A 25,509-nucleotide genomic window follows, 5' to 3' on the forward strand; every position below is an offset into this window, starting at 1 on the left:
TCCAGGAGGGTTGGAGGTATCTCAAGGGAGTGATCCTTGGGGCTCAAAAGGAGTCTATCCCATTACGTAGGAAGGGAGGTAAGGGGGCAAAAAAGCCCCCTTGGCTGAACAGGGAACTCCAGGAGAGTCTGGGGGCAAAGAAAGAGATGTATAGGCAATGGAAGCAGGGAGCAGCCACCAAGGAGGAATATATCTCCCTGGCGCGCTATTGCAGGGAATCAGTTAAACAGGTCAAGGCGGGGCTTGAGCTCAGGCTGGCTTCAACAATCGAGGACAATAAAAAGTCCTTCTTCAGGTATATAGCAGGCAAAAGGAAAGCTCAGAGCAACATAGGGCCCCTGCAGGACAAATGAGGACAGTTGGTGGTTGACGCGGGAAAAAAAGCAGAGCTCTTCAATGAGTTCTTCGCTTCAGTATTTCTATGTACCGACCAAGCCAATTCTCCCACCTCGATCATTGACGGACGTCCACATGGCACCAGTCCGCCTACGGTTAGTTCTGAAATATTTAAGGAGCTCCTGCAGGAGCTGGATGGGTACAAGTCAGCAGGCCCAGATGACCTCCATCCACAGCTGCTGAAAGAATTGGCCAGTGTCAGCTGAGCCACTGGCACAGCTGTTTGAGCACTCATAGTGCTCTGGCCAGGTCCCTGAGGACTGGAGAAGGGCCAATGTGGTGCCCATTTTTAAGAAAGGGAGAAGGGATGAGCCAGGTAACTTTAGACCAGTCAGTCTTACCTCTATTCGTGGGAAAATGCTAGAGAAAATAATCAAAGAACACATTTGTGCAGGCCCAGCAGGGGAAACAATGCTGAGGGGAAACCAGCATGTGTTTGTCACAGGTAGATCCTGCCTGACAAATCTTGTAGCCTTCTATGACCAGGTCACACACTGCCTGGATGCAGGAGACAAGGCTGATATCATCTTCCTGGACTTTAGGAAGGCCTTTGACACAGTTTTGCACCCTATCCTCATTGGGAAGCTAGCAGACTGAGGAGTGGATGCCTACACAGTCAGGTGGGTGGCCAACTGGCTTAGGGACCACACGCAGAGAGTGGTGGTGGATGGTTCCTTCTCAGCCTGGAGTGAGGGGGGCAGTGGGGTCCTGCAGGGTTTGGTCATTGGACCGATATTATTCAATATCTTCATCAGTGATTTTGATGAGGGCATGGAGAGCACCCTCTCCAAGTTCACTGATGATACCAAGTTATGGGGGAAAGTTAGTACACCAGAGGGCAGGGAGCAGATTCAGGCTGACCTGGACAGGTTGGATCAATGGGCAGAGAAAAATAGGATGCAATTTAATAAAGATAAATGTAAGGTACTCCACCTGGGAAGGAGGAACCCCCAGCACACCTATAGGTTGGGGAGTGTCCTTCTCAGCAGCTTGGAGGCAGAGAGGGATCTTGGAGTCATAATTGACTCCAAGATGAACATGAGCCGGCAGTGTAACAAGGCCATCAACAAGGCCAATCGCACCTTGTCGTGCATTAGCAGGTGCATGGCTAATAGAACAAAGGAGGTGATGCTCCCCCTCTGTGCGGCACTGGTCAGGCCACAGTTGGAGTACTGTGTCCATTTTTGGGCACCACACTTCAAGAGGGACGCGGGGAATCTCGAGAGGGTCCAGAGGAGGGCCACTTGCATGATTAGTGGCCTTTGTGATAGACCCTACGGGGGGAGGTTGAGACAGCTGAATCTCTTCAGCCTTCACAAGAGACGGCTATGGGGAGATCTTGTGGCCATCTATAAATTTATTAGGGGAGGTCAATGGGGCATGGGGGAAGCGCTGTTTACTAAGGCGCCCCAGGGAGTGACTAGGAATAATGGGTGTAAACTAGTTGAGGGTGGATTTAGGTTAGATATTAGAAAGAAATTTTTCACAGTAAGGGTGGCTAGGATCTGGAATGGGCTTCCAAGAGAGGTGGTGCTATCACCTAGCTTGGAGGTCTTCAAGAGGAGGCTGGATAGTCACCTGGCTGGGGTCATCTGACCTTGGTCCTCTTTCCTGCCAGGGGCAGGGGGTCGGACACGATGATCCATTGTGGTCCCTTCCGACTCTACAATCTATGAATCTATGAAAAGGAAAGGAACTGAAGCTAAATAGGAGAAATTGAAAAAAAGAAAGGATTTTTCCCACTGTTAAGCACAAAATGCTAACATACATAGCAGAAAAGATTCAAAATCATATTCAAGACTATTAGTGCAACAGTTGCAGAGAAACCAAAAAGTAAATATTTCAAAATGAAAACATTTATATTTGCAACATCTAATTACTGCTGTTAGTTGCAACTGTGACCCGCATTTTTGCAATGCTACACCAATGTGGGGGGCGTTAAATCAGAGAATTTTGTATTTTTTAATTAGAGAAAGCCAGGATCCCTGCTGAGTAGGAATCCCTGAGCTTTGCCTGTCAGCCATTTTCCAGGGAGAATGGAGACACGGGGAGAAAAACTGATGGGGCACGTGGGTCAAGTTGGAGAAAGTGCCCCGAACATGACTTTGGGTGATATAATTCAATGTCTTTCAACAAAGTAACATTAAGTGAAGGAAGAAGTTGTCTCTTTCAGAAGGCCTCTCAGACCAAAACTCAAGAAATAGCTACTGCCTGACTGGAACCAGATTCAACTTCTAGAGCATTGAGAACCTCCTTCTATGCAGAGGTCTTGCAGAATCTAGAACAGCATAGACAACCCCTGGCACGTGTGCCACAGTGTGGCACACAACGGTATTTTCCTTGGCATGGGTACCTTGGGGGAGACAGTGGGGGAGCTGCTAGAAGCCAAATCCTTGTTGTGGCAGTGCAGCCCTGGCCCCTTCTCTGCCATCTGCCAAGGCACACGTGCCCCTTCGCTGGCAATGAGCAGGGCCAGGGCTCCGCAGACGCTGGTGCAGCTGCTTGCAGCCTCCCTGCTGCCTGCTGTGACCAGCCTGGGCTCTGTGGCAAGTGACAAGGGCCTGCCCAGAGCCTGGGACAGCTGTACCAGGCAGCCAGGAGGCTGCAAGTGGCTGCACCAGGGTTTGTGGAGCCCCAGTCTGGCAAGTTGCTGGCAGTGCGTGCACATGTCCCTTGGGGCAGACAGTGGGGCAGGAGCTGAGGCTATACTACTACAACAAAGATTGGGCCCCTCATGGTTCCCCCACCCTCTGCCCCTGGCATGCCAACATCTTACAAGTCGAGGTTGTGGGCGTGTTTGGCGCTCTGTCCAAAAACATTGTCAACCCCTCATCTAGGACTTATTCCAGGCAGGTAACGTTGCTTTTGCATGGGAACCTCAAACTCTTTGCATATGGTGACACTAAAGGAAAGTTCTCCTCCCCGTCACCCCATTATTAATTTGAAATGCAGGTGCCTGATTTGAAACTCAAATTTAGCCTGATTTCATCTGTTTCACAGACATATACAGTCATGACATACTGTATGTTGCACAACAGATGAAAGCAACAAATGAGGCTAAGTTGCACAGAGTTGGCATTTATTTAATATGCAAAAGAAGTGCTTACTTAATAATGAAAGCAAGAAAGAAGGATTTTACCAGGAAAACCAACAAGCAACATTGAAGATGGATTGTTTACCACTTTATATGAATGAAAAATGCTCTGGATGAGGTTTCTCACTTTTGAGAGAGGAACGACTATCTTGTGGATAAGGTGTAAGAGTGTCAAGAATGCAAAGTTCTACTCCTGTAGTCTGACCTCAGGCAATCCATGTAATCACTGCCTGCCTCAGTTCTCCTTCTGTAAATAATGCTTCCCTACTTGAAAAGGGTAGTAGGAAGTTGAATTCCTCATTTGTGAGGTGCTCAGGCACTACTCTGATAAGCATCCATAAACATGCTACACTTGTAGGTTTTAGTTATAAATATACCAATGACTGGCTAAAATGAAACTTACTTCAGGATGTGGTTACCTTGGGAAATGTTAATTGATTAGCTAGTGCAATTATATACATACAGAACACAGGGACCAGACAGATATTTATTGATCTACATAAAATTGCATGGTTAACTTTGAAAAAACCTAGATCCAGCCAAGTTATTTAGCATTTTACCGAATTTCCCTTTAAAATAATGCTTGTGTAACCAGCAACACCATTTTCCCAGTGGTGGCTGACACGTCTTCTGGCTCCTAATTATGTATGTCCCACAATGCTCCCACAAGAAAGAGATGAGAAGCACTAACTAGGAAGAAGGGTGTTTATGGTCCTGGAGCTACCACATTGCTCCTCATACTAAAGGAAAAAGATATGCCAAAGGACCAGTTTGAGCCTTTCCTTTCTACCATTTGTTCATGAGACAAGAGCACGGGTTACCGCAACACCATAGATGCTGCTGACCACCTAGGGCCAGACCACTTCCTTTTACAGCTGCTTGTTGAGTCAGACAACCAAATGGTGGAGGGATTATAAATGTACGGTCATGCAAAGGCTGTGCAGAGAAGGCTACTTCTCAGCTAATGAAGGACGAGAGCCAGCTGGATTCAACTGCCAAAATGGACACTGCATACAAAAATGAGATGGATTTGCTCATGTTAATCCCTCTTCATCTAAATAGTACCAAGTTCCTCTCCCTCACTCTCTCATTGCCTTCATTCTCATTAGCCAACCTCTTTGCTCCTCGAGTTCTCCTCCTTGAAAGCCCTGATCTTTAGGGCTATCCACATAGCTACTCTTTTGCCTCACATTTCAGTGCTACCTCAATTTTTCTAGTGCAGAACTATGGGACAGAGGGAAAATTCACAAGCTGCTTCTTGCCTGTATTCTCGCATAATTGGAGGTCAATGCTAATATTCAGTTATCTGACTCTAGCATCTTTGATGCAAGTATAACAGACCTATGAACTTCTGATTCTGTATGTCTCAACCACATAGATTCATAGATGTTAGGGTTGGAAGGGACCTCAATAGATCATCGAGTCCGACCCCCTGCATAGGCAGGAAAGAGTGCTGGGTCTAGATGACCCCAGCTAGATGGATATCCAACCTCCTCTTGAAGACCCCCAGGGTAGGGGAGAGCACCACCTCCCTTGGGAGCCCATTCCAGACCTTGGCCACTCGAACTGTGAAGAAGTTCTTCCTAATGTCCAGTCTAAATCTGCTCTCTGCTAGCTTGTGGCCATTATTTCTTGTAACCCCCGGGGGCGCCTTGGTGAATAAACACTCACCAATTCTCTTTGGTGCCCCCGTGATGAACTTATAGGCAGCCACAAGGTTGCCTCTCAACCTTCTCTTGCGGAGGCTGAAAAGGTCCAGTTTCTCTAGTCTCTCCTCGTAGGGCTTGGTCTGCAGGCCCTTGACCATACGCGCTGCCCTTCTCTGGACCCTCTCCAGGTTATCCGCATCCCTCTTGAAGTGCGGTGCCCAGAATTGCTTGCAGTACTCCAACTGCGGTCTGACCAGCGCCCGATAGAGGGGAAGTATCACCTCTTTGGATCTATTCGTCATGCATCTGCTGATGCACAATAAAGTGCCATTAGCTTTTCTGATGGCTTCGTCACACTGCCGACTCATGTTCATCTTGGGGTCCACTAGGACTCCAAGATCCCTTTCCACTTCCGTGCCACCCAGCAGGTCATTTCCTAGGCAGTAGGTGTGCTGGACATTTTTCCTCCCTAGGTGCAGCACTTTGCATTTCTCCTTGTTGAACTGCATTCTGTTGTTTTCTGCCCACTCGTCCAACCTGTCCAGGTCTCCTTGCAGCTGTTCCCTGCCCTCCGGCATGTCCACTTCTCCCCACAGTTTTGTGTCACCCGCAAACTTGGACAGAGTACACTTCACTCCCTCGTCTAAGTCGCTGATGAAGACATTAAAGAGTATCGGTCCAAGGACCGAGCCCTGCGGGACCCCACTGCCCACACCCTTCCAGGTCGAGACCGACCCATCCACCACGACTCTCTGGGTGCGACCCTCTAGCCAATTCGCCACCCACTGGACTGTGTAGTCATCCAAGTCACAGCCTCTTAACTTGTTCACCAGTATGGGGTGGGATACCGTATCGAAGGCCTTCCTGAAGTCTAAGTATACGACATCCACCCCTACTCCTGTGTTCAGGCATTTCGTAACCTGGTCATAAAAAGATACTAGATTAGTCAGGCATGATCTGCCTGCTATGAACCCGTGATGGTTTCCCCTCGGCATAATTTGTCCTGCTGGGCTCTCGCAAATGTGAGCCTTGATAATTTTCTCAAAGACTTTGCCAAAGATGGAGGTGAGACTGACTGACCTATAGTTGCCTGGGTCCTCCTTCCTCCCCTTCTTGAAAATGGGGACCACATTGGCCCTTTTCCAGTCCTCCGGGACTTGGCCCATGTGCCACGAGCGTTCAAATATTCCTGCCAGTGGCTGTGCAATGACATTGGCAAGTGCCTTCAGTACCCTTGGATGGAGCTCATCTGGGACTGCCGACTTAAAGGCATCTAGTTCTTCCAAGTGACTCTGCACCATCTCAGGGTCTATGCATGGTAGTCTGGCGCCTTGCTGCTGCCTCTCTGCAACCCCTTGCAGAGACTTGTCGTGTCCCTCACTTAGGAACACTGAGGCAAAGAACTCGTTGAGGAGTTCAGCCTTGTCCCCCCTGTCTGTCACCAATTGCTTCTGCCCATTTAGCAGGGGTCCTATTCCTCCCTGGGCCTTCCTTTTACTCCCTATATATCTAAAAAACAATTTCTTGTTGTCCTTTACTTGGGATGCCATCCTCAGCTCCATGGTAGCTTTGGCCCGTCTAACTGCCTCCCTACAAGCGTGAGCAGAGGAGGTATACTCCTCTTTGGTGATCTCTCCCTGTTTCCACTTTTTATGTGCTCCCCTTTTGGCCTGTAGGCTGCCCAGGATTTCTCTGGTCAGCCAAGGAAGCCTCCTGGCCTCTTTCCCTCTTCTTCCTCGCATCGGGATTGTCTCCCTTTGTGCCCGAAGGATCATTTCCTTAAGGCACAGCCACCCTTCTTGGGCTCCCATCACTTCAAAATTCCTACTCTGCATTGCGTCCTTGACTAATCGCCTGAGTTCATTGAAATCAGCTTTCCTAAAGTCTAGCACTTTCACCCTACCAGTTGCCTTACCCACTCGACGTCTTATAAAGAATTCTATTATTAGGTGATCACTGCCCCCCAGATGGCTACCGATCTGTAGGCCCCCTACCATGTCATCCCCCGTTGCCAATACCAGTTTTGACCATTTGCTCTACAAGTGCACAGGAAGATTGTGTCAGCCTAAATTTCTGCATAGTAGCTGCCAGTCTGACAACCCCAGTCAGCAACCTGTTCAGTCAGATCCAGAATGTGCAATTGAGATTGCAAAAAAAGTGGGTGTAAATCAGATGTTCTGAGTTTTGTTAGCATGCACCTCCGCCTTTGCCATCTAGAGGCCAAGACGTTAAGCCCCAAAGTCTGAAAGACTGAATGCAGGCAGAGCTAAAACACGTGGAATATAGGCTTAGCCCATCCCTTCCTTGTACCTACAGGCTATATCATTGCAAGAGGAAATGGTGATGAGGCCATGACTCCTTGAAGATGCTGAGCTGGGGCAGAGCTGAGGTCATTGCTCAAAGTGTCTGACTTCCTAATGCCTAAACAAGTTCAGCTCAGCTGCTGTACAGAAGAAAGCTGAAGTGGCCCAGTAATCACTAACCATCAAAGCCTTCTACTCGAACCCTGTGGGAGTGCATCCCCTTCCCCATCTTCCCTGACAGGACTGTTCTGTTCACCCAGATCTGAAATTGCAGGGCATTTAGAATGGAGTTCAGTCCCAGTGACTGGGAAATGATGTTAACTAGAGCCACAGAGATTAATGGCAACCCACGCATGGTACTTTCCCACCATGTTTCTCCTCAAGAAAATGTTTTTTCCAGAACTCCAGCATTATAGGGCTTTACAAAACCTTAAGGTTATATGAAACAATGCAGTAGCTACTTCAGCATTTTAATGCAACTGGCCTTTAACATGACCACACTGTTCTGATTCTCTAGAACAATGCTACAGATCTATACTGCATGGGAACTTTTGCAGTGGGATATATATTTTTCCTCACATCTGTATTCATCTGTATTCTGTACTTTTGATGTACAGAATAGAAAGAAATACCTTTCTGCTCTCTGAGTTCTAGAAACTGTCAGTTCACAGCATGAGGGTTCATTTTGTAGGACTAACTGCATATTATAGGTAGCATAGAAAAAATTAAACATTGCTTTGGTGACAAGAGAAACATTCTTTGTGAGCAGCTTGGGCAGTAATCATATTTCTTGCAGACAGAGCCTAATCAGCCACTACAACTCAGTGTACATATAGTTTTCAGAACAACCTATAAAGGTGTTTCCTGTTTTTTACTAGCAGAGTAAGAGAAAAAACCCTATCACAATCAGATTATGTGCCCAACCCTTTTTGTGGTGAAGCATAAGAGAAATCCCTGGCACACTAGATAATAGTAACTCAATGCTTCAAAAAGCAATTGTTCACAAAAAAGACACACAAAAAGCAGACTGCTGAAGGAAGATGTAAATAGTCATAATCTTAAATGTATTACAGTAGCCTTGTTAATGAGTATCTCCCTTCATTAACTGTTTGTTCTCTTGAGGAAGCTGGTTATGGACTTGTTCAGTAATGCTGGACTTCCACACCACATTTTCCACACCAGTGAGAATGACTAGCTTATGAGAAGGTAATGCCTTACACATCAGGAAGGAAAGAGATTACTGCTATGGTAAATATCCTCCCCTTTCCTTTAAGGTCTGCTCCCTCAGTATTGGATAAAGCTGTGCAGCTACAGGAGTGTGTATATGTGACCCACAGCACAGGCTGTTTTAACCAAATCCTGATTAGAGTATACACTTCTGTATCAGCAGTAGAAGAGCCACCTCTCACCTTCCACTCATATCAATAGCTCCATGGTCCAACCATCTTTCAGAAAAAGCTATGCAAGAGTTAACAGTCACCTGCACTCTCTGAGGCTGTGAATCCTGCAGGTTCTTTCCTACTGGCAAAGAGAGACTATTGCATGCCCATGAGCACTAAAAACCAGCTACCAGCTCCAGACAACAGGGGCAAACTTTACACCTGCTAGAAGCCAGACAAAAAAGCAGCTCATGCTACCCCTTGTTCTATCTTACCCACTAAATACAGTCAAGTGACAGCTGCCACCTGTCTGCTCTCAACATAGAATTTTAACACCAAGGAGTCCATTTCCTTCCTAAAAGACAGTTCAGTTTGTGTCTTACGCAGATAGGCAGGTCTTGCCCAGAAAGTACTCCCAGGGGAGTCATGTCATTACTAATGTCACATTTAGTATTTATGTTTCAGGATAGATGCCACAGCATGGGTACTGCTTGTAGCTATTTAGTTTCTGGCAATCGCCAAAATAAAGCCATTGGGTTTTTCAATTTAAGTTTGGGGGTGTCTGCTGTTTGCTAAAAACAAATGCTAAACAAAGTGCTTCTCCCTACTTCAGGCTGGGAAGGGCACCTTCCTCCCGCAACAGATAAGGGCCAAGTAAGATTCTTTTAAGGGTGCCATGAGTGCTGAACAATATTAGCACTGTTAAGAGCGCAAACACCTACACTTAATTCACAAGATAAATCCAAAAATTTCAAATAGGAATCCATACTGTCAAAAGCATTCTGACCTGCTGTGAGCTTTCTGAGTTCTTTGCAACAAAAGAACTGATTTATTATTTTTGGTAGTAAAAAAAAATGAGTGAAAAGTAAGACAAAGTATTTTCTGAGGAACGTTATTAGTCGAGGAAGGTTGAGAACCACTGACTGGCCTAGGCTGTTTTCACTGCTGGGTCCCCTTCGGCAGAGCCCTGTGCTCCCATTCAGCCTCATCATCTTTGATGGAGTGCTAGAGGGGCCCACACTTAAGAAGCCAGTGTCAGGTTTAATGCCTTAGATGGTAAGTTCCTTGGGGCAAGAAAGGGATAGGGCTGAGCACAGGGCCAACAAATCTGTTACTAACAACAAGACCAACAAAGGAAAACAAACAAAAATAATGAAGTGGAAGTTGCAAATAACTATAATACATAGGATTAGTAACAATGCAAGTTATTTGAACATTTTTCTGTATGAAAAAAGAGTGAGTTTGCTAGATGCCTGTGAAAGGAAGCCATTTAGTATTTCCTTGCCAAACATCAGTTAGAGAGTGTTGCTTTAACTCTGTTAAAAGCAGAAACTATATGTATATTATGGAATTGTACAATGGAAACTATTATAAATATTGGGGCACCCCAACGACTGATTTCTGTCAGGCAGTTCCTGTGGCTCTCTAGCCAATAAGCACCTATTTTCCCTACACGCTTAAAACAAAAACACTCCATCATCCACTTGTGGGGTTGGAGTTATTTTCACTCCTTCCTTTGAAACAATGTCACTTCCTACAGCTACAGAGAAGAAAGAGAAGGGAACAGAACAGAAGATTTAAGGATGTACACAGAGATTATTATCAAGGTATTCTCTTAAATATTTTAAATAGGTCCCTACTTTTCTGAACCGCATTTAAGATCCACACTAACTAAGCTAGCAGCCATGCAACGAACAATCAAAAAAATGTCAAGCCTCATGTTATGCATCCTTGCACTCCCGTGATAAAACAAAGATCATTTATCTCTTTGCTGTTGGCCACCATACAGAGAATGAATAGACACTTAGGAGGGTGCCTGAATTCAGGCATCATTTATAATCTGAAGGGGGCACCATACAGAGAATCAAGTACATTCCAATTTTATTTTCAGTTGCAGCATATTTCTCAAGAGAATAACAACTTCCATTTGAGAATTACACTGTCCATTTGTCCACCCCTCTGAGAAGAAACTAACAAGCACAATAGTTATTATACACACAAAATGTTTCATGGATAAAAGATATCTAGAAAATACTGCCTAGTTTTTGAGTTACTGGTTTTATTTGTGAATAAAAAATCCAGAATTGTTGCACGCTGTTTTTACACAAACATCAGTACAAAGGAACCATTCGCTTTCCCACACTACATGACATAGTGATAATGTATGTAGCTCACTGAAAAGAGACTATTAGCACATTTTGAGAACAGAACAGGACTGGTCAATTCTACGGCTTTGTCTCTTGGACTGCATCATACAGCCCTTCAGCGACTGCACAACAGCAGGGGCCATTTATTCTAATTTTTTTCAGTTATAAAAACAGTACGTATAGAAGAGTTACCTGTAATCCACAGCAGCCCACTGCATTCATTATGGAAGCATTATGAATAACCCTGTATGGAATCCCCAGCTTTACTGCACGTAGAACTAGATCGCTGTGTGTTGTGGCCCTATAAGGAGGGAAATGCATTAGACTGAGAAGATTTCAGCAAATCTGTAGCTTGTTTTGAAAGTAAAATCAAAATGCCTCATAAATTAATGTTGTGCTGAGTGCCAAGAAGACAGTAGTAGCCAGACTGACTTTCCCACAACAATAAATCCCAGAAAAGGGCTTCCATATTTGGTCCTTCAAGGCTGAAATTAGAGACAGCCACAGCATTTCACTGCTCCTAGCAGCTTTCTCACAAAGTTCAAGCTACAACAGTAGCACAATTGTTGCTTTTTAAAGTAACTTTTGGCAGCCACTCTAAAAGGAAAGTTCTGTTTGCCCTTTGTCTTTTGCAGGTGGCTGCTGGACATCTGTTGAACAGCAAACTCAGTTTTACTCAGCAAAGAGAGCAACTCCAGCGAAACTCGAGTGTTCCCTTAATTACTGTGCAACCAGACTTGTTCTGACAGCCTCTGTGAACATGATGGGGGGCAACACTATACAGTGCATAGAACTTTTTACAGTCTGAAGAGTACTGATTATTTTCCCATGTAGCAGATATGCATTCATTCACTGGAAAAATATTTGGCTGGTAAAATATATTTATAAGAGAGATGTTTAAGTACCAGTCCACAGAGGCTCTGAGAAACAGCACTGGAATTTGTAAGGAACGTACAAATGAGGGATTATATTTATTCCTGAAGTAAATAGGGGAAATTGCCACTTAAACTTACCATAGGGCTGTATTTGGTGCATCAATCAAAATGGACCTGTAGTCCTCAGAGCTGGGCAAAACTCACAGCACAATTATTGAGAGTTTTGTCCAGATGTAGACCACAAGTACTTTCAGCATCAGAACTGCACTGAAATCTAATCTTGATTGCAAATAGCACACTTGCTCATAGGGATGTGCAGCAAGTACCGTGTTTTCCAAATTATATGTGAAATGCAAAAATACTGTTAAAAATCTATCAAATCTGAACAATGGCTTCAGCTGCCTCCTTTTCCCCAAGGCACCTCAGACAATACAGCTCATGCCATGGAGGTAAGCAAAGAAAGAAATAGCATCTGGCTGATCAGACTAATTAAACAGGAAGACTGCTTTAGCTATGACCTCCTCTGTGATTTCAGCCTAATCCTAACAGAGTTCCTTCTATCTCTAGCCAGACATTTTCCCATCCTTACTGCCCCTCTCACTTCCACTGTGTGGCATGATCAGGGGTCTCAGATACTGACTCAAATATGGCAGCTGCTGGCAGGGGTAAAAGGAATAGCTATTTTCTAAAAATCAATCTCGTTGCAGCAGATTAAGCCTAAGGGTCTGAATGTTGGGAAGTCAGGAAGTGGCCAGAAATGGGCTCCCATTCTCAGGACAGCAGCACTAAGGTGGTCTGGACATAGAACAACCTTCTCATTAACAGCTGAACTATCCCCTCCCCTTTCTGAAGGGGATTTGAGCACAACTGCTCTGAGAGGCTGACTTGTCCTCTTCTCTTTGCATCTGAGACAAGGACTCTGTAGGACTTTGTGGGTTTACTAATGATGGATCTGGGGACCAGCTGGCTTTATTTACTGAAATCTGTTCCAGTCAGCATTTACTCCCATTGGACCTCCTCCAGGAGGACCACAGCACAGCTGCAAGTGATGTGCTTGAGGACTCTGCTAATTGTAGCAGGAGGCCTGAAGGAGCCAGGCCCTCCATGCCTTTGTCTACCACAGAGTGGTCCAGCCTATTTGGCCCCATGGGCCCCATGCAGACCATGCAGCTTCTCATGGGCTGCATGGTTCTAGAATCCAAGGGGTGAACAACACTGCTGTTCACTCCCCACCTTCTCCCACCACTGAGTTGGGTTGCCAGCAATGCCTGAAGACCCCAAATTTGGTAGCGGGCAAGGGTTGTAGGAGGGAGCAGCAGGGCATTCACTACCTGGGTGTTGGAGCCACACCAACAAGACTGTGGGCTGCAATTTAACCCCTAACAACCCTGTTTACACCAGTTGGACAGCCCAACACTACCACTTTTCCCATCACTGGTCTGCTATCAGTGCACTTTTACTGGGAGCAGCAATGAGGGGAACACTAGCATAGACTGAAAGTGGATTTTTGTTTTTTAAAGTCACCATACTGTCTGATGACAAAGCTAAAAGTCAGCAAGTCTACTCTAATATATCTACTATTGCAACTACCGCTACAGATAGCCACCTGTTTGGGGAAAAAAAAGATTTGGATATTTTGAATGCAGCTGCCACTTGTGGAAAGGGGCTTGACTAGGGCATCCTAGTCTGCAGGGCTACAAGTCCACCTATACCCCTACTACATTTCCTTCCATCTTGGGGGCAAATAGACTTAAACTCTGAAGTCAAGTTATGGACATCCCCGGCTTCTCTTCCCATAGGGTTTTCAAAAGGACAGGCCAATCTTGCCTTCAGCCACTAGAGACCCTAGAGACCCCCTGTGGAACAGGAGTACGTGGGATAACTAGTGAGAGGGAGAACTGAAGTAAGCCACTTCTTCAAAACACTGTTCTCTGCTGTTAGTGCTCCTAAGCTTGCACACACCAACAGTTCGATATATATACAGGAAACCCTCGTTATTCGCAGTTTCAAATATTAGCAAATGCCAAACCCACATTTTAAATACACTTTAAACACTTACTGGAGCCCCTCGGGAGCTCTCCTGCCATCACCGCTGAAGCCATGCCGCCAGGGGCACGGTGTTCATGAATGCAGTGCCTTATTTGCAGATTTCACCTTTTGCGGGGGATATGAGAACGTATCTCCTGCGAATGGCGAGTGTCACCTGTAGTGTTACCCTGCTTGTAAGCTGGTCAATTTATGTCATAGGCATTATGAGTTTTATATATATTGCAGAAAAATCAATCCATATTTCCTTCAGATAGTTTTAATTAGCAGCAACATTTGATATTTCAATAACAAAAAATGTAGACTACCTAATTTCTACATATTCCTTGTTTTTTGCAAAGCTTGCCTGCCCATCCCAAATGATTTAGCAATGATTTAGAAGACTAAATTAAAAGGGATTCTCTACATCTTCCCATACTATATATTTCTACACTGCTGCTTAAAGTTAAGCAGTCAAATCTATACTAAGTGCTAAGGCATCTAAATAAGTGCTTTTCAGAAGTATACCAAGGAACTTTAGAGTTTAAAACTTGTGACCATATGATATATGCAATGCCCTAGAACAGGGGTGTCAAACTCACTTAGTCCTGTGGGCCAGATTTGGACAGCAGGGAGCCTCACAAACCCATCTCTAGCAGTGGGGCAAGTAGTGCTTTGCTGACTCAAAGAGTTGTGGGGATTCATTCAGCTATCACTTGCCACACCACTGTCAAAATGTGTCCCTAGCAGGGCTCCATACCTTGAAATTTGTCAGTGGGCCCCAACTCCAAATTTCTAGGCCCTCCATAAGCCTTGTGAGCCAAATGACACAGCTCTGTGGGCCAGAGCTGGCTTTCAGGCTATATCTCTGAAACCTTTGCTATACAATACAAATATGATTTCTTCAGCTAAATTCTAAGGTCCCAATCCTACAACATGATCCTCACGATAGACACTTAAGTCAATGGGGCTCTAGTATAGGTACTAGGGTCTGTACACATGACTCTGGCTACAGACCCAGAAGCTAAAAGCGTCCATATTCAGATAATATGCAGTAGTTTGGAAGGTAGAATTCCAAGGCATATTCCTAAGCTATAATGAATAAAACCTGAAGTTTTTGTCATTGAAAACATTATTATGGAATTTGAGGAAGCAGGTTAAGATATCTATTTGCAAGCTCCAACTACATTTTGATGCTGTTATTCTACAGTTTATAGGCTTAAGAAGATACAAGTACTGCACCTAATTTGAAGCCTAATTTTAATATTAATTATATTTTCAGTATGTATTGACATTTCTGAATAGGCAGCATCATCTGTAGCTAAGTACTAGTTTAAAAAAAAATGGCTTGATGTTTCCCTTGGAGCCATATTTACATAAATTAGCCTATTTAGACAGGCATGCACATATTACTCCTCTCTCTTATAAAAAAAAAACACCCCCCAAATGGTGTGCTCAGTGATTTAATTTTCCTTGTGTCCCTTGATGCTGTAATATAAATCTTGGATCACCAGCTGGAGACAAAGAGTTGTTCTGTATAGTCTGACATTACAAATTGATGATGCTTGACTGAAAAGGCAGAAGGACATCCTTCTGGTGATAGAAAAAGACTATAGCTACCAGTGGGAATAAGTAACGGAAATAAGAGGCTTAATAAACCAAACTAATAAGACATTTTTAATGACCCAGATGTCCTTAAAGACTATAATAGATAAAACCAAAAGCATCTGCAACCAACAAGCAGCATTCAATTAGAAAGTAACTGCATATATGCACAGTATATAAATACAAATGGTAATTAAAACGCACTCTCTCTTACAATGTACGATACATTTCTTGACTATGTAATAGCCTAGAATTTCTTCAGTTAGCAGACAATCTGACACTGAATAAGTTTCAGAAGGACAGCTTGGAGAACGATAAGCAATTTTACAAATGCTGCAGGACTACTGAAAGGGTGATTTATGGGCATGTGGATCTGTATTCTTATCTTATGAGGATGTTTTGCAAGCTGCTTGGGGGAGAGAACTGCAAAGCAAGACTAATAATGACGTGAACAATTTTAATTTCTTTTAATGAAACAGAGATATAGCCAGTAACGCAAGTAACTGAACACCAGATACTTTTACTGTTTCTGAAAATGGTCAGTTTCTTCACCACAGTGAAGAAATTACAGCTATGCAAAAGTGAGCTCCCATTTATTCAGGAAGGGTAGCAGCCAAATGCCAAAGCCAAAGCAATAAATAAAATGTTGCCTCATCTTACCCAAATGGATCACCAACTACAAGAAAAGCAACATCAAATAGATCAGCATCTTTTAAAATGTTATCAGCCTCTTGCTCCACTGTTTCTCGGTCTGCCAGAATCAATTCCCTTCCATAAAACTCTTCCTAAAGATTGAAATAAAAAAACAAAATTAGACAGTTTCATTTGTTTCAGCCTCTGTCTACTGATGATCACAATACTGGCATCCAACCAAACAGACATCAGACATTAGCTGAAACTGCCATGACCTAATTCTTGATATCATGTTAAAATTAACCTTTCTTTAAACCATTTTAATTAGTATCCTCTGAGAAAGCATTTCAGAATCACACTCCATCTCTGACTTTCCATGATGCAGACCTTATTGTGCATACAGATAACATTTGTAGTCAAATGTATTTGGGTAAATGTGATATCTTTTATTAAACCAACGAAATAATTGGAATATTTGTTCTTTGCAAGCTTTTGGACACAAACACTCTTGTTCAGGCCTGGGGAGAAGGATGCCTGTCCTGAAAGCTTGCAAAGAACAATTTTCCAACTATTTAGTTGGTCTAATAAAAGATATCACATTTACCCAAAGAACCTTGCCTGCCTATGTCCTTACACCAACACAGTTACAACCAGCACCCCCAATAACATTTGTAGCATCTGATCCTTCCACTACTTACCTTTCAACATACGCATAATTCCATGGAAGTCAATGGGCCTATTCATGTAGATTAAATTAAGCACTGTGTGTGTGTACTTGCAAGATCATGGCTTCATATCAGAGGGAGGAAACAGCTGTAGCAGCTTACTTGTAGATATCTTACATATCTGTATGCTCTCATAATTTAAGTTTCATCATATGCTCTAAGCACTTTTATTATATTAGACAACAAGCTACTCTGGGGCAGGGCAATTTGGGTACTTTTGCTCCACAAGCCACCTAGCATATTTGGGACCTATATAAACAACCATACCTATTCAGCCTGTCACAACCCAAAGTCGTGAGTTTTTGTTTGTGTGTGCTTCGGCAACGCTAAATTATGTTCCCGCTAAATTGCAGCTTCCTTGCACGGTGGAGTTCTCTGCTGCGGAAGAGAACTCCGGTGCAACGGGGAATTTCCCACCAAATTTGTAGCTTCTTTGCATGGTGCATTTCTTTTGCATCTCAGAGATGCACGGTGCAAAGGAGTTCCCGCCATTTGTATAAGAGTTCGTGCCACATTATTGGCCAACTCTAATATATGTACACGTAACGGCTAGCGATTGGCTTGCTAGCCGTATAAAAGGCTTGGGTGGCTTCCGCCCAAGTTGGACAGAAATCACTTGGAGAGAAATCACTTAAAGAGCGTGAAGATCTCTAAGCGCTGTGGATCCTCATGGACCCAACGCATTTCTTAAGCAGGCAACAGAGGTCTAAACAGCCTCTGGCCTCTCCCCGTCGCCGAGCACAATCCTAGACGTATCCCTTTCCTATATACTCAATTTTCGAACCCACGGAGCCTTAACAACTCTGGGGCCTGAGAACCGAACAGAGCCCACGGAGCTTCGACAACTCCGTGGGAAAGAACTGCCGAACCTGCGAAGCCTTAACAACTCCGGGGCCAAAGAACCGAATTTGTTGTAGTCCTCCAACGAGGATTTAAGCGGAGCTGCACCTGGAAACTGTCCAGCCTACACCGCGACCATCTTGGGTGTAAGTAAATAATCTTTCAATCAACCATTACGCCTCTGTGACTAATTCTAGCCCGTGCGTGCCTTGCCGCCGCCACGGTCTCCTCCAACCCCGCGTGCGCAAAGACAGGCCCGGCTCGCCCCCGGCCCGCGCACAGCCAACCAAGACTAGGAAAATCTTGCTTAGCAGAAGTTGTGACATCAATTGCAACTCTGCTTCCTTCCAGAGATGAACGCTGGGTAGACACGAGGACTACCTTAATAATAATCACATAGAGTAGCAGCAAGAGCTTCCACAAGGAGAGCTAAACTTGAGGTGAAAGTAGTAGCCTACCACTTGGAAAACCTAGGTTCAATTCCCTTCTCTGCCAGAAATTTCCTCTATGACTGGGTGAGCCAATGGCTGTCTCTCTTTAGGATTATTTGTCATCTGTTATATGAAAATAGCACTTTCTCAAAACATAAGAATGGTGAGGTGCCCACAGTACATAAAGAGATGGGCATTCAAGCAAAGAAGCAAGGTATATTGAAATGCTAATTTTGAACTCTGTAATAGTAAGAGGTCTAAAGAGTTTTGTCAAGAGCTGGAAAGTCTTGTTGGACTCGACTATCCCACATGTTTTCTTCATGTCACATTAAAGGCATTGACCAATGAACAGTTACTAATTGAAACAGTTATTTTAACAAATTAAAGGCCAACCTAGGCATTGGCAATGCGAAGAAGTGAAAAGGGATCTTGGAGTCACAGAGGACTCCAAGATGAACATGAGTCGTCAGCGTGATGAAATCATCAGCAAAGCTAACCGCACTTTATTATGCATCAGCAGATGAATGACAAATAGAACCAAGGAGGTGATACTTCTCCTCTATGCGGAATTGGTCAGACTGCAGTTGGAGTACTGCGTCCAGTTTTGGGCACTTCAAGAAGGATGTTGATAGACTCGAGAGGGTCCAGAGGAGAGCCACTCATATGGTTAGGGGCTTACAGGACAAGCCCTATGAGGAGACACTGAGCAACCTGGACCTCTTCAGCCTCCACAAGAGAAGGCTGAAACGTGATCTTGTGGCCACCTACAAATTCATTAAGGGGGCGCAGCAAGGGATTGGAGATGCTCTGTTTAACGGGGCACCTCTTGGGGTAACAAGGAACAATGGTCACAAACTGACAGAGAGCAGATTTAGGCTGGATATCAGGAAAAACTTCTTCACAGTAAGGGTGGCCAAAATTTGCAATGGGCTTCCAAGGGAGGTGGTGCTCTCTCCTACCTTGGGGCTCTTTAAGAGAAGGCTGGATAGGAATCTGGCTGGGGTCATCTGACGCCAGCACTCTTTCCTGCCTAGGCAGGGGGTCAGACTTGATGATCTGTTAAGGTCCCTTCTGACCCTAGCATCTATGAAAGCCTAAAAAACAGCTATATCCAACAATTTTCCTTTGCTCCCTGTTTAATTGACAAAGAAGAACTGGGTCAGAATCTTCAATCAAAATTATTTGCTGTAACTCAAAATTATCACAGGAAAATATGTTTTAACAGTATTTTCTGATTACGAAGACAATCTAGAAAAAATATGTAGCTTTGTATAAGTTCAAACTGAGGTAAAGTTTTCCGTTTGTTGAACTAAATTCAAACACACCATTTTATGTCAATTCAACATTAATCTGCATCTGTCTCTGGGCACGGATGTCTTATAAGGAGCTTTATACTCTCATTCTTTCCTGTGAGGCAGTGGTTCTCAACCTTTTTAGACTTGAGGCACACCTTGGAAAATGCCACCTTTTATTGCTCACTGTTTTTGGACTTCTGAAAAATAACAGAGCAGTTTTTCTATTGCAAGGAACTCAGAAAGACCATAACTATTGATTTCCATTTTAAATGTCTGGGTTTACCTTGTGAATCATATTTCAAATGTAACAGTACTAATATTGTGTGGTACCCCACAACACCCTTGAAAGAATCTCAAGGCACCTGACTGAGAATCATTACCATAAGGTCTAGCCACTGACAGAAACTATATCCCACACTGCACTGCAGTCTGACCTCTGACTGATCTGCACAATTAATTCTGGAAGACGTAGTTTGATGAGAGAACCTGGCCAACCGGGAGGAATGCGGACATGAGACACCAATTTACAGAATATTCCTGAAACACTCCTGAGCCCCATGGCTATACACAGTTCATTGTGCAACACACCAACATGGGATGTTTCAGAAATGTTTCACTTTAGTTCTTTCAACCGAATCAGATATTTTTGTGCACTATTTGCTTAATGAAAAATCTCCAGTGTCTACTTTCTGTCCCAATATGATAAAGGGCTTAGTCTGTCTGTAAGGCTTAGTCTGTCTGTCTGTCTGATCAAGTGTGCATGCATCGCCAAGATAGGGTTACCATGCATCTGTGTCCTCTTTTTTAAGCCCTCTGACCTCAGTTGGGGTGGTTTTTTTTAAATCTGGCCGAATGTCTGGGATTTTCCTTTGGTCCGCTGGTGGGTGCAGGGGGAGGGCAGTCGGAGGCAGCAGGGAGCATACATGTACCTGCCTGCAGCTGTGGAAGTGCACAGACCCATGCGATGTTCCCTGCTGCCTCTGATCACATCTCCCTGCTTCCACCCCTGGCCAGGCTGGCAGCACAGGGGCCAGTGCCCATGCTCTGCTTGCAGGGGCTTAGCATCCAGGAGACACTGAGGGGGCAAGGGGGGGGAGGGAGAGGGAGGGGGCCATGGCCAGGTTGCCTGGTGCAGTGCAGCAGCCCCATCCCAGGATGTGGGGATCCAGGGGAGCAGGGTACTGCAGTTTGGTGAGTGAGGGGCACTAGCAGGGCTGGGGTCAGTGGGTTGGGAGTGAGGGGCAGCAGCAGGGCTGGGGGGGCGGGGTTTGGCAGTGAGGGGCAACAGAATGGGCAGGGGCAGGGCCACCTTTTGGGGCCAGCCATGTAAACACTCCTTTGAAATCCATCATTCATGACGTGCAATTGGCTAGTTTTGGAATAAAAAAAGAAGTGTCAAAATTCTGACATTTCCTGAATGGTAGCAATTTCAGTCTTTGACCAATTTAGCTGAGCTGGGCTCGAATCATATTTGTGCTCATCAAGATGCTTTGGCTTTCTTTAGGCTTTTGCACAAAAATGTACTCTATTTACCGTATGTACTCAAATTGAATTGACCCAGAATTTAAGACGACCTTCCAATAATTAAACTTTATATATGGAAAATGTATCATTTTAAAAATAATTTTCCAGGTATAGAATCTAATTATTGGAGAGCTGTCTTAAATGCAGCCCCCTCCCACTGCTACAGTAGGGAAAATAGTGGCTTGGGGAGTCAGGTGGCCCCCCTTATCCCCTGCCCCGCCACTTTTTTCCCCTGCAGCTTTCCTGCCTCCTTCCCCCACCACAGGCGCTCCCCCATCCCCAGCTCCCCACAGCCTCTGCCCCTTCCCCCCCTTAAATCTCTGCCCCTTCCCCTCCTGCTCCCTGCAGTCTCTGCCTCTTTCTGTTCCCTCCCAGAGAAGCGTGAGTTCAGCCCTGGCTGGGCCACGCAACTGTGAGTGCCACTGACTGTCCACGCAGGGGACAGAGTTTCCATGTGCTCCGTGCCCAGAAGGGAATCCAGTATGAGACAAAGCCAAGCTGTGCCTGACAGCAAGTGGGGGAAAGGGACAGAGGGTGGGGCAGAAGCTGCAGAAGGCAAGTTGAGAGCAGCATTCCCTCTAAGCTACGCGGCATGCACGGCTGTGCAGGTGCACTCCTGCCACGCTGCTAGGTGCGCCTGCGTGGCCATGCATGCCGCACAGCTTAGACGGAACGCTGGTTGAGAGTGAGGCACAAGACTGCTGTGGGTCTGACTCTGGCCCTGACTTGGGCTCAGGACCAGTGTCAGAGCTTCAGCAGCCACCTCCCCATCCCCCTTTGTATGTGGATTTAAGACAAGAGGCTTTTTCTTCTATGCTGCAGGGGAGGGGGTAGGTATCAAGGGACTTTTTCTCCTAAACTGATGGTGCAGGGCTTATTTTAGGTTCAAGTAAATACTGTACATATATAACCAAATTCTGCACTCATCTGGTAACTGAATGAATACTAGGCCAGGCCTCACTGGTTACATTCCAAATCCACCATTTCCAGGATTCTCCTTAGTACCTTTTTGTAACTACAACATACAGTAACAACCTGTAATCCAATTGCTTGTAAACCTACCAGAACTTCCTTCCCTACAGTCAGCATGGACGTGTAGGCTTCCAAATACACTTTGTGACACTGCTTTATAACCTCCAGCCCTTTCACTGTAATATCCTTAGCGTCTCCCAGCCCCAGTCCAATCAGATAAAGCATTTTAATTGGGGCAGCAGATGAGATGCCAGCTCCAGGGTGTGAATTTTGTAACCTGCTACAAAAAGGAAACAGATATTAGATGGGGGCAGATCACTGTGGATCAATCTACATCTCTGGAAAACATGACGGGGCTCTTTCCCTGCCAAAACTACTGCTCCACTGGGCAGATGGCATCCCTAGCACCTTCTGAAAGGGAGCAGCTTCAATGCCCCTGCTTTATCTGGGGAGGCAAACTAGGCCTTTCCCTCCCCATGCTATCCCTGTTTTCCTCTCTCCCCATAATAATCCAACAGCCCACCTTGGGTCTGCAATGGAGCTGCAGCTTTATCTTCCTATATACACATGTGTGCGTGTGTGTACACATGCACATACAGACACATGGACACAGGCATGCACACGTACATATATACATATATATGTTCATATACACACACACATATACATATATACACAAAATATATATAAAGAGAGACATGCACATCTCTTTTTCTCTATATATATATTCTTGTGTAGGTTGTAGGTTACAAGTATATTACATGCAATACAGCAAATTTTATGCCATACAACTGAAGTATATGAACTATTATTGATTCTACCATATCTAGGCAGGTATATTACATGCAATATAAGTTAAATACACACACATGTCCACATATGCAGACATGTAGACACAGGCACGTACATATACACACACACACAAAATATATATGCAGACACGTGTGTGTATATATATGTATGCATGCATGTGTATATACACACATCTATATACACACACGTGTTCATGCCTGTCTACATGTCTATATGTACATGTGTATATAAATATTATATATTTATGCACATTATATTGCATGTAATATACATTATGTATATATGAAACACATGTATAACGTCCTTTACACACGATCTATATAGCATGCTATCTGGTATGAAGTATTATGCTTATAACATGGACGTTTATCTAAGGCATGTTTTATATCTCTTTCTCTCTATATAAAACATGCTATTATATAAAAAGCGCGTGTATCACCCCCGAGGTGTGTATAACCCCTCCTGCCCCCGCCCGCATGTCTGCAGGGCAGGACAAGGCAGGGCAGCCCCCCGAGCCGAGCCCGACCTCCGCCCCCGGCCCCTCAGGCCGCCCCGGCCCCGCACGAACCGTGGTCCCGCCGGGCCGGTGCGAACCTGCCACTTTGCGACGTTTTGCGACAGGAGCCGGGGGCGGGGGCCGGGCCGGGCCGGGCCGAGAACTGGCTCCGCTGCCGAGGGGGCCGGGCCGAGGCAACCTGGGCCGAGGCGGCGGATGGTGCCGCGGCTGCGTGGGTGGGCGCGGCGCCTTATGGCCTCCCGTGCGCTGGGTGGGCCCGCGCTGCCTCTCGCCAACGGCCTCAGCATCCCTGTGCTGGGCCTGGGTAAGTGTCACCCCGGGGCGCTCAGCTCTGGACCCCGGAGCCGCCTGGGCGCAGCGCCTTGTCTGGGACCCCCTTCCTCTCCTCTCCCAGTGCTGCTCAGGGCCACCAGGCATCAAAGAGTTTGCACCAGTTGCCAGACGGGGTGTGGCTGGCTGGGGGCACTGCTTGGAGCCGCCCCCTGGCATCGGCCTGGCCCGGGGCTGTGGTCAGGGCCTAACAGTGCCCCCCAGTGTGGCCTTAAGGGCCCTGCTACACGTTCAAATGGAAGGTGGGTAGAAACCAGCTGGAGCACTGGTACACGTTTCAAAGCACTAACCTTGTAGCTTGTCAGCCCTTTTTATAGCTGGAGGGTCATTATTGTGGGATTAATTATTTTGCACATGCGGCTAGTCTAAATTAATGGCGTGATTCACTAGTTGATGGCATAATATATATCATGTGGAGCGGGGGCTTAATAAACGTTATGTGGCAGCAAAGCAAAATTGTTTGCCCTGAGAGCACAACAGTGTTTCAGACTTGGGTAGATTTTTCCTTTCCAGTTGTACAAGCACCAAGGTCAGCGATACTCAGCAACGGAGCTGCAGGACCGTGGAGTGCCCTAAGATCCTTTCAGGAGAGCTGCCAGGTGCCACTTGGTGTTAGCACTGGTAGCTGTGCAAACACGATTCATACAATAAACTAGAGGTTTCCCATAGACATTATAGTGTTAGAAACATGGCAACCACCTATGGCCTGCTCAAGGTCTTTGCAACAGAAAAGCTTCTCCGTTACCTTTTCATAGTAAAAAAACTGAGTGAAAATGAAGAGCTGGCATTGCCTGGTTGCTTTGTGATGGATGCTGCACAGGATAACAAGTACATAAAATACAGTTGGAGCTCACTGCAAAAGTCTCCCTAACGGGGAGAAAATGAAGAGATTTTGTCTTCACGTTTGAGCCCAAACTGAATCTTTGAATCTTTGCCAGGTCCTTCTCTTAACTCTTTTTTTCTCCAGTTTCAACAGATTTATTTGAAGCCTTATTGCCAGTTCTTATAACAGAGTTGCAAGTTTTACATTGTTAGGTGTTTTTTAAGGCCAGGCTGCAGAAATCAAGTATTCGGATGGGAATCTCAGTTTTCATGCAGAAAAAAGCAAACAAAAAAACTGCTCCCCAAATGCTCCTCCTAATTGTAGAAAACAGTCTTGAAAAACAGAAAGAAACACATCTTTACAATCTCATGATAGCTCTGGGCCTGACTTGATATACTACGACTTAAGTTTGATAATACTGTTAAAAGGCATTAAAGATGGTCAGTTTTGATGTGCACAAAACATATTATTATTTAGAAACACATATGCTATGATACCTAGGGATTACTGTAAATGAGAGAGATTAAATGTATATGCCTTGAATGGGGGGTATAGTTAGCATCACTGTTTTGTTAGCAGTCATTTCAACCTCGTGTCTCTTGCACTAGCACAGTGACATCACTCTAGTGCAGGGCTCTGGGCAGATCATGTGCTTGTTCTCCCACAAGAGCTGCAAATGGGTGTTTACTTCTCAAGGCAGTTGCAAAAGAGGTAGCAGGCAAGCCTCTGTGCAGAGCACTCCTTGCTTGTTTTCCTTTTAAGTTTTCATGCTTTTCCAGGAGAAAAAGAAAAAGACTATTTCTTCCACCTCATCCCCCACCCCCTTTTTTAAGTACTTCTCCCTCCCTTTTTTTCAGTGGAGAACTTCTAGGACAGGGTGGGAAAGCAAAGTAACAGAAAGTTAGAATTTTTCTACCAAAACAAATTTTTTTCCCCCTAAGGTTTTAATTCCTTTTTTTTTTTTTTAAAGATGGAAAAAATTTCCTTGAGAAATAGCCAGTCCTGATGTTTAGTGTTTCTTTTACAACAGTTAAAAAATCTGGTCTCCATTTCTGCAGGGCAACGCAACATCTACCAACATCTATAAGATTAAGAGAAAATATCGCCATACTGTTTTGAAGTTCTAGTCTGTG

The 25,509-nt window shown here is 45.0% G+C and overlaps 2 protein-coding genes across 4 annotated transcripts in view; one reads left to right on the forward strand and one right to left on the reverse strand.

Moving 5' to 3' along the window:
• DPH5 (diphthamide biosynthesis 5) overlaps window positions 1-23,735 on the reverse strand; it is a 41,623-nt gene extending 17,888 nt beyond the window's left edge. The window contains exons 1-4 of one of the 3 annotated variants that reach the window (XM_006273722.4): window positions 23,275-23,543; window positions 21,984-22,170; window positions 16,134-16,258; window positions 11,161-11,269 (exon numbers count right to left, since the gene is read on the reverse strand). In XM_006273722.4, the coding sequence (XP_006273784.2) occupies window positions 11,161-11,269; window positions 16,134-16,258; window positions 21,984-22,170; window positions 23,275-23,510 (657 nt within the window). In that variant the 5' untranslated portion in view covers window positions 23,511-23,543. Of the gene's footprint in view, window positions 1-11,160; window positions 11,270-16,133; window positions 16,259-21,983; window positions 22,174-23,274 lie in introns of all 3 variants that reach the window. The other 2 variants (XM_014599673.3, XM_059728084.1) reach the window with 2 other exon arrangements.
• A 38-nt stretch (window positions 23,736-23,773) lies between these two features.
• Window positions 23,774-25,509, forward strand: part of LOC132250775 (uncharacterized oxidoreductase ZK1290.5-like) — a 96,296-nt gene continuing 94,560 nt past the window's right edge. Inside the window, exon 1 of the mRNA XM_059728086.1 lies at window positions 23,774-23,795. Coding sequence (XP_059584069.1) covers window positions 23,789-23,795 — 7 coding nt within the window. The 5' untranslated portion in view covers window positions 23,774-23,788. The remainder of the gene's footprint in view (window positions 23,796-25,509) is intronic.

Source organism: Alligator mississippiensis, chromosome 5 (assembly GCF_030867095.1).
Source record: "Alligator mississippiensis isolate rAllMis1 chromosome 5, rAllMis1, whole genome shotgun sequence".
Lineage (NCBI taxonomy): Eukaryota > Metazoa > Chordata > Crocodylia > Alligatoridae > Alligator > Alligator mississippiensis.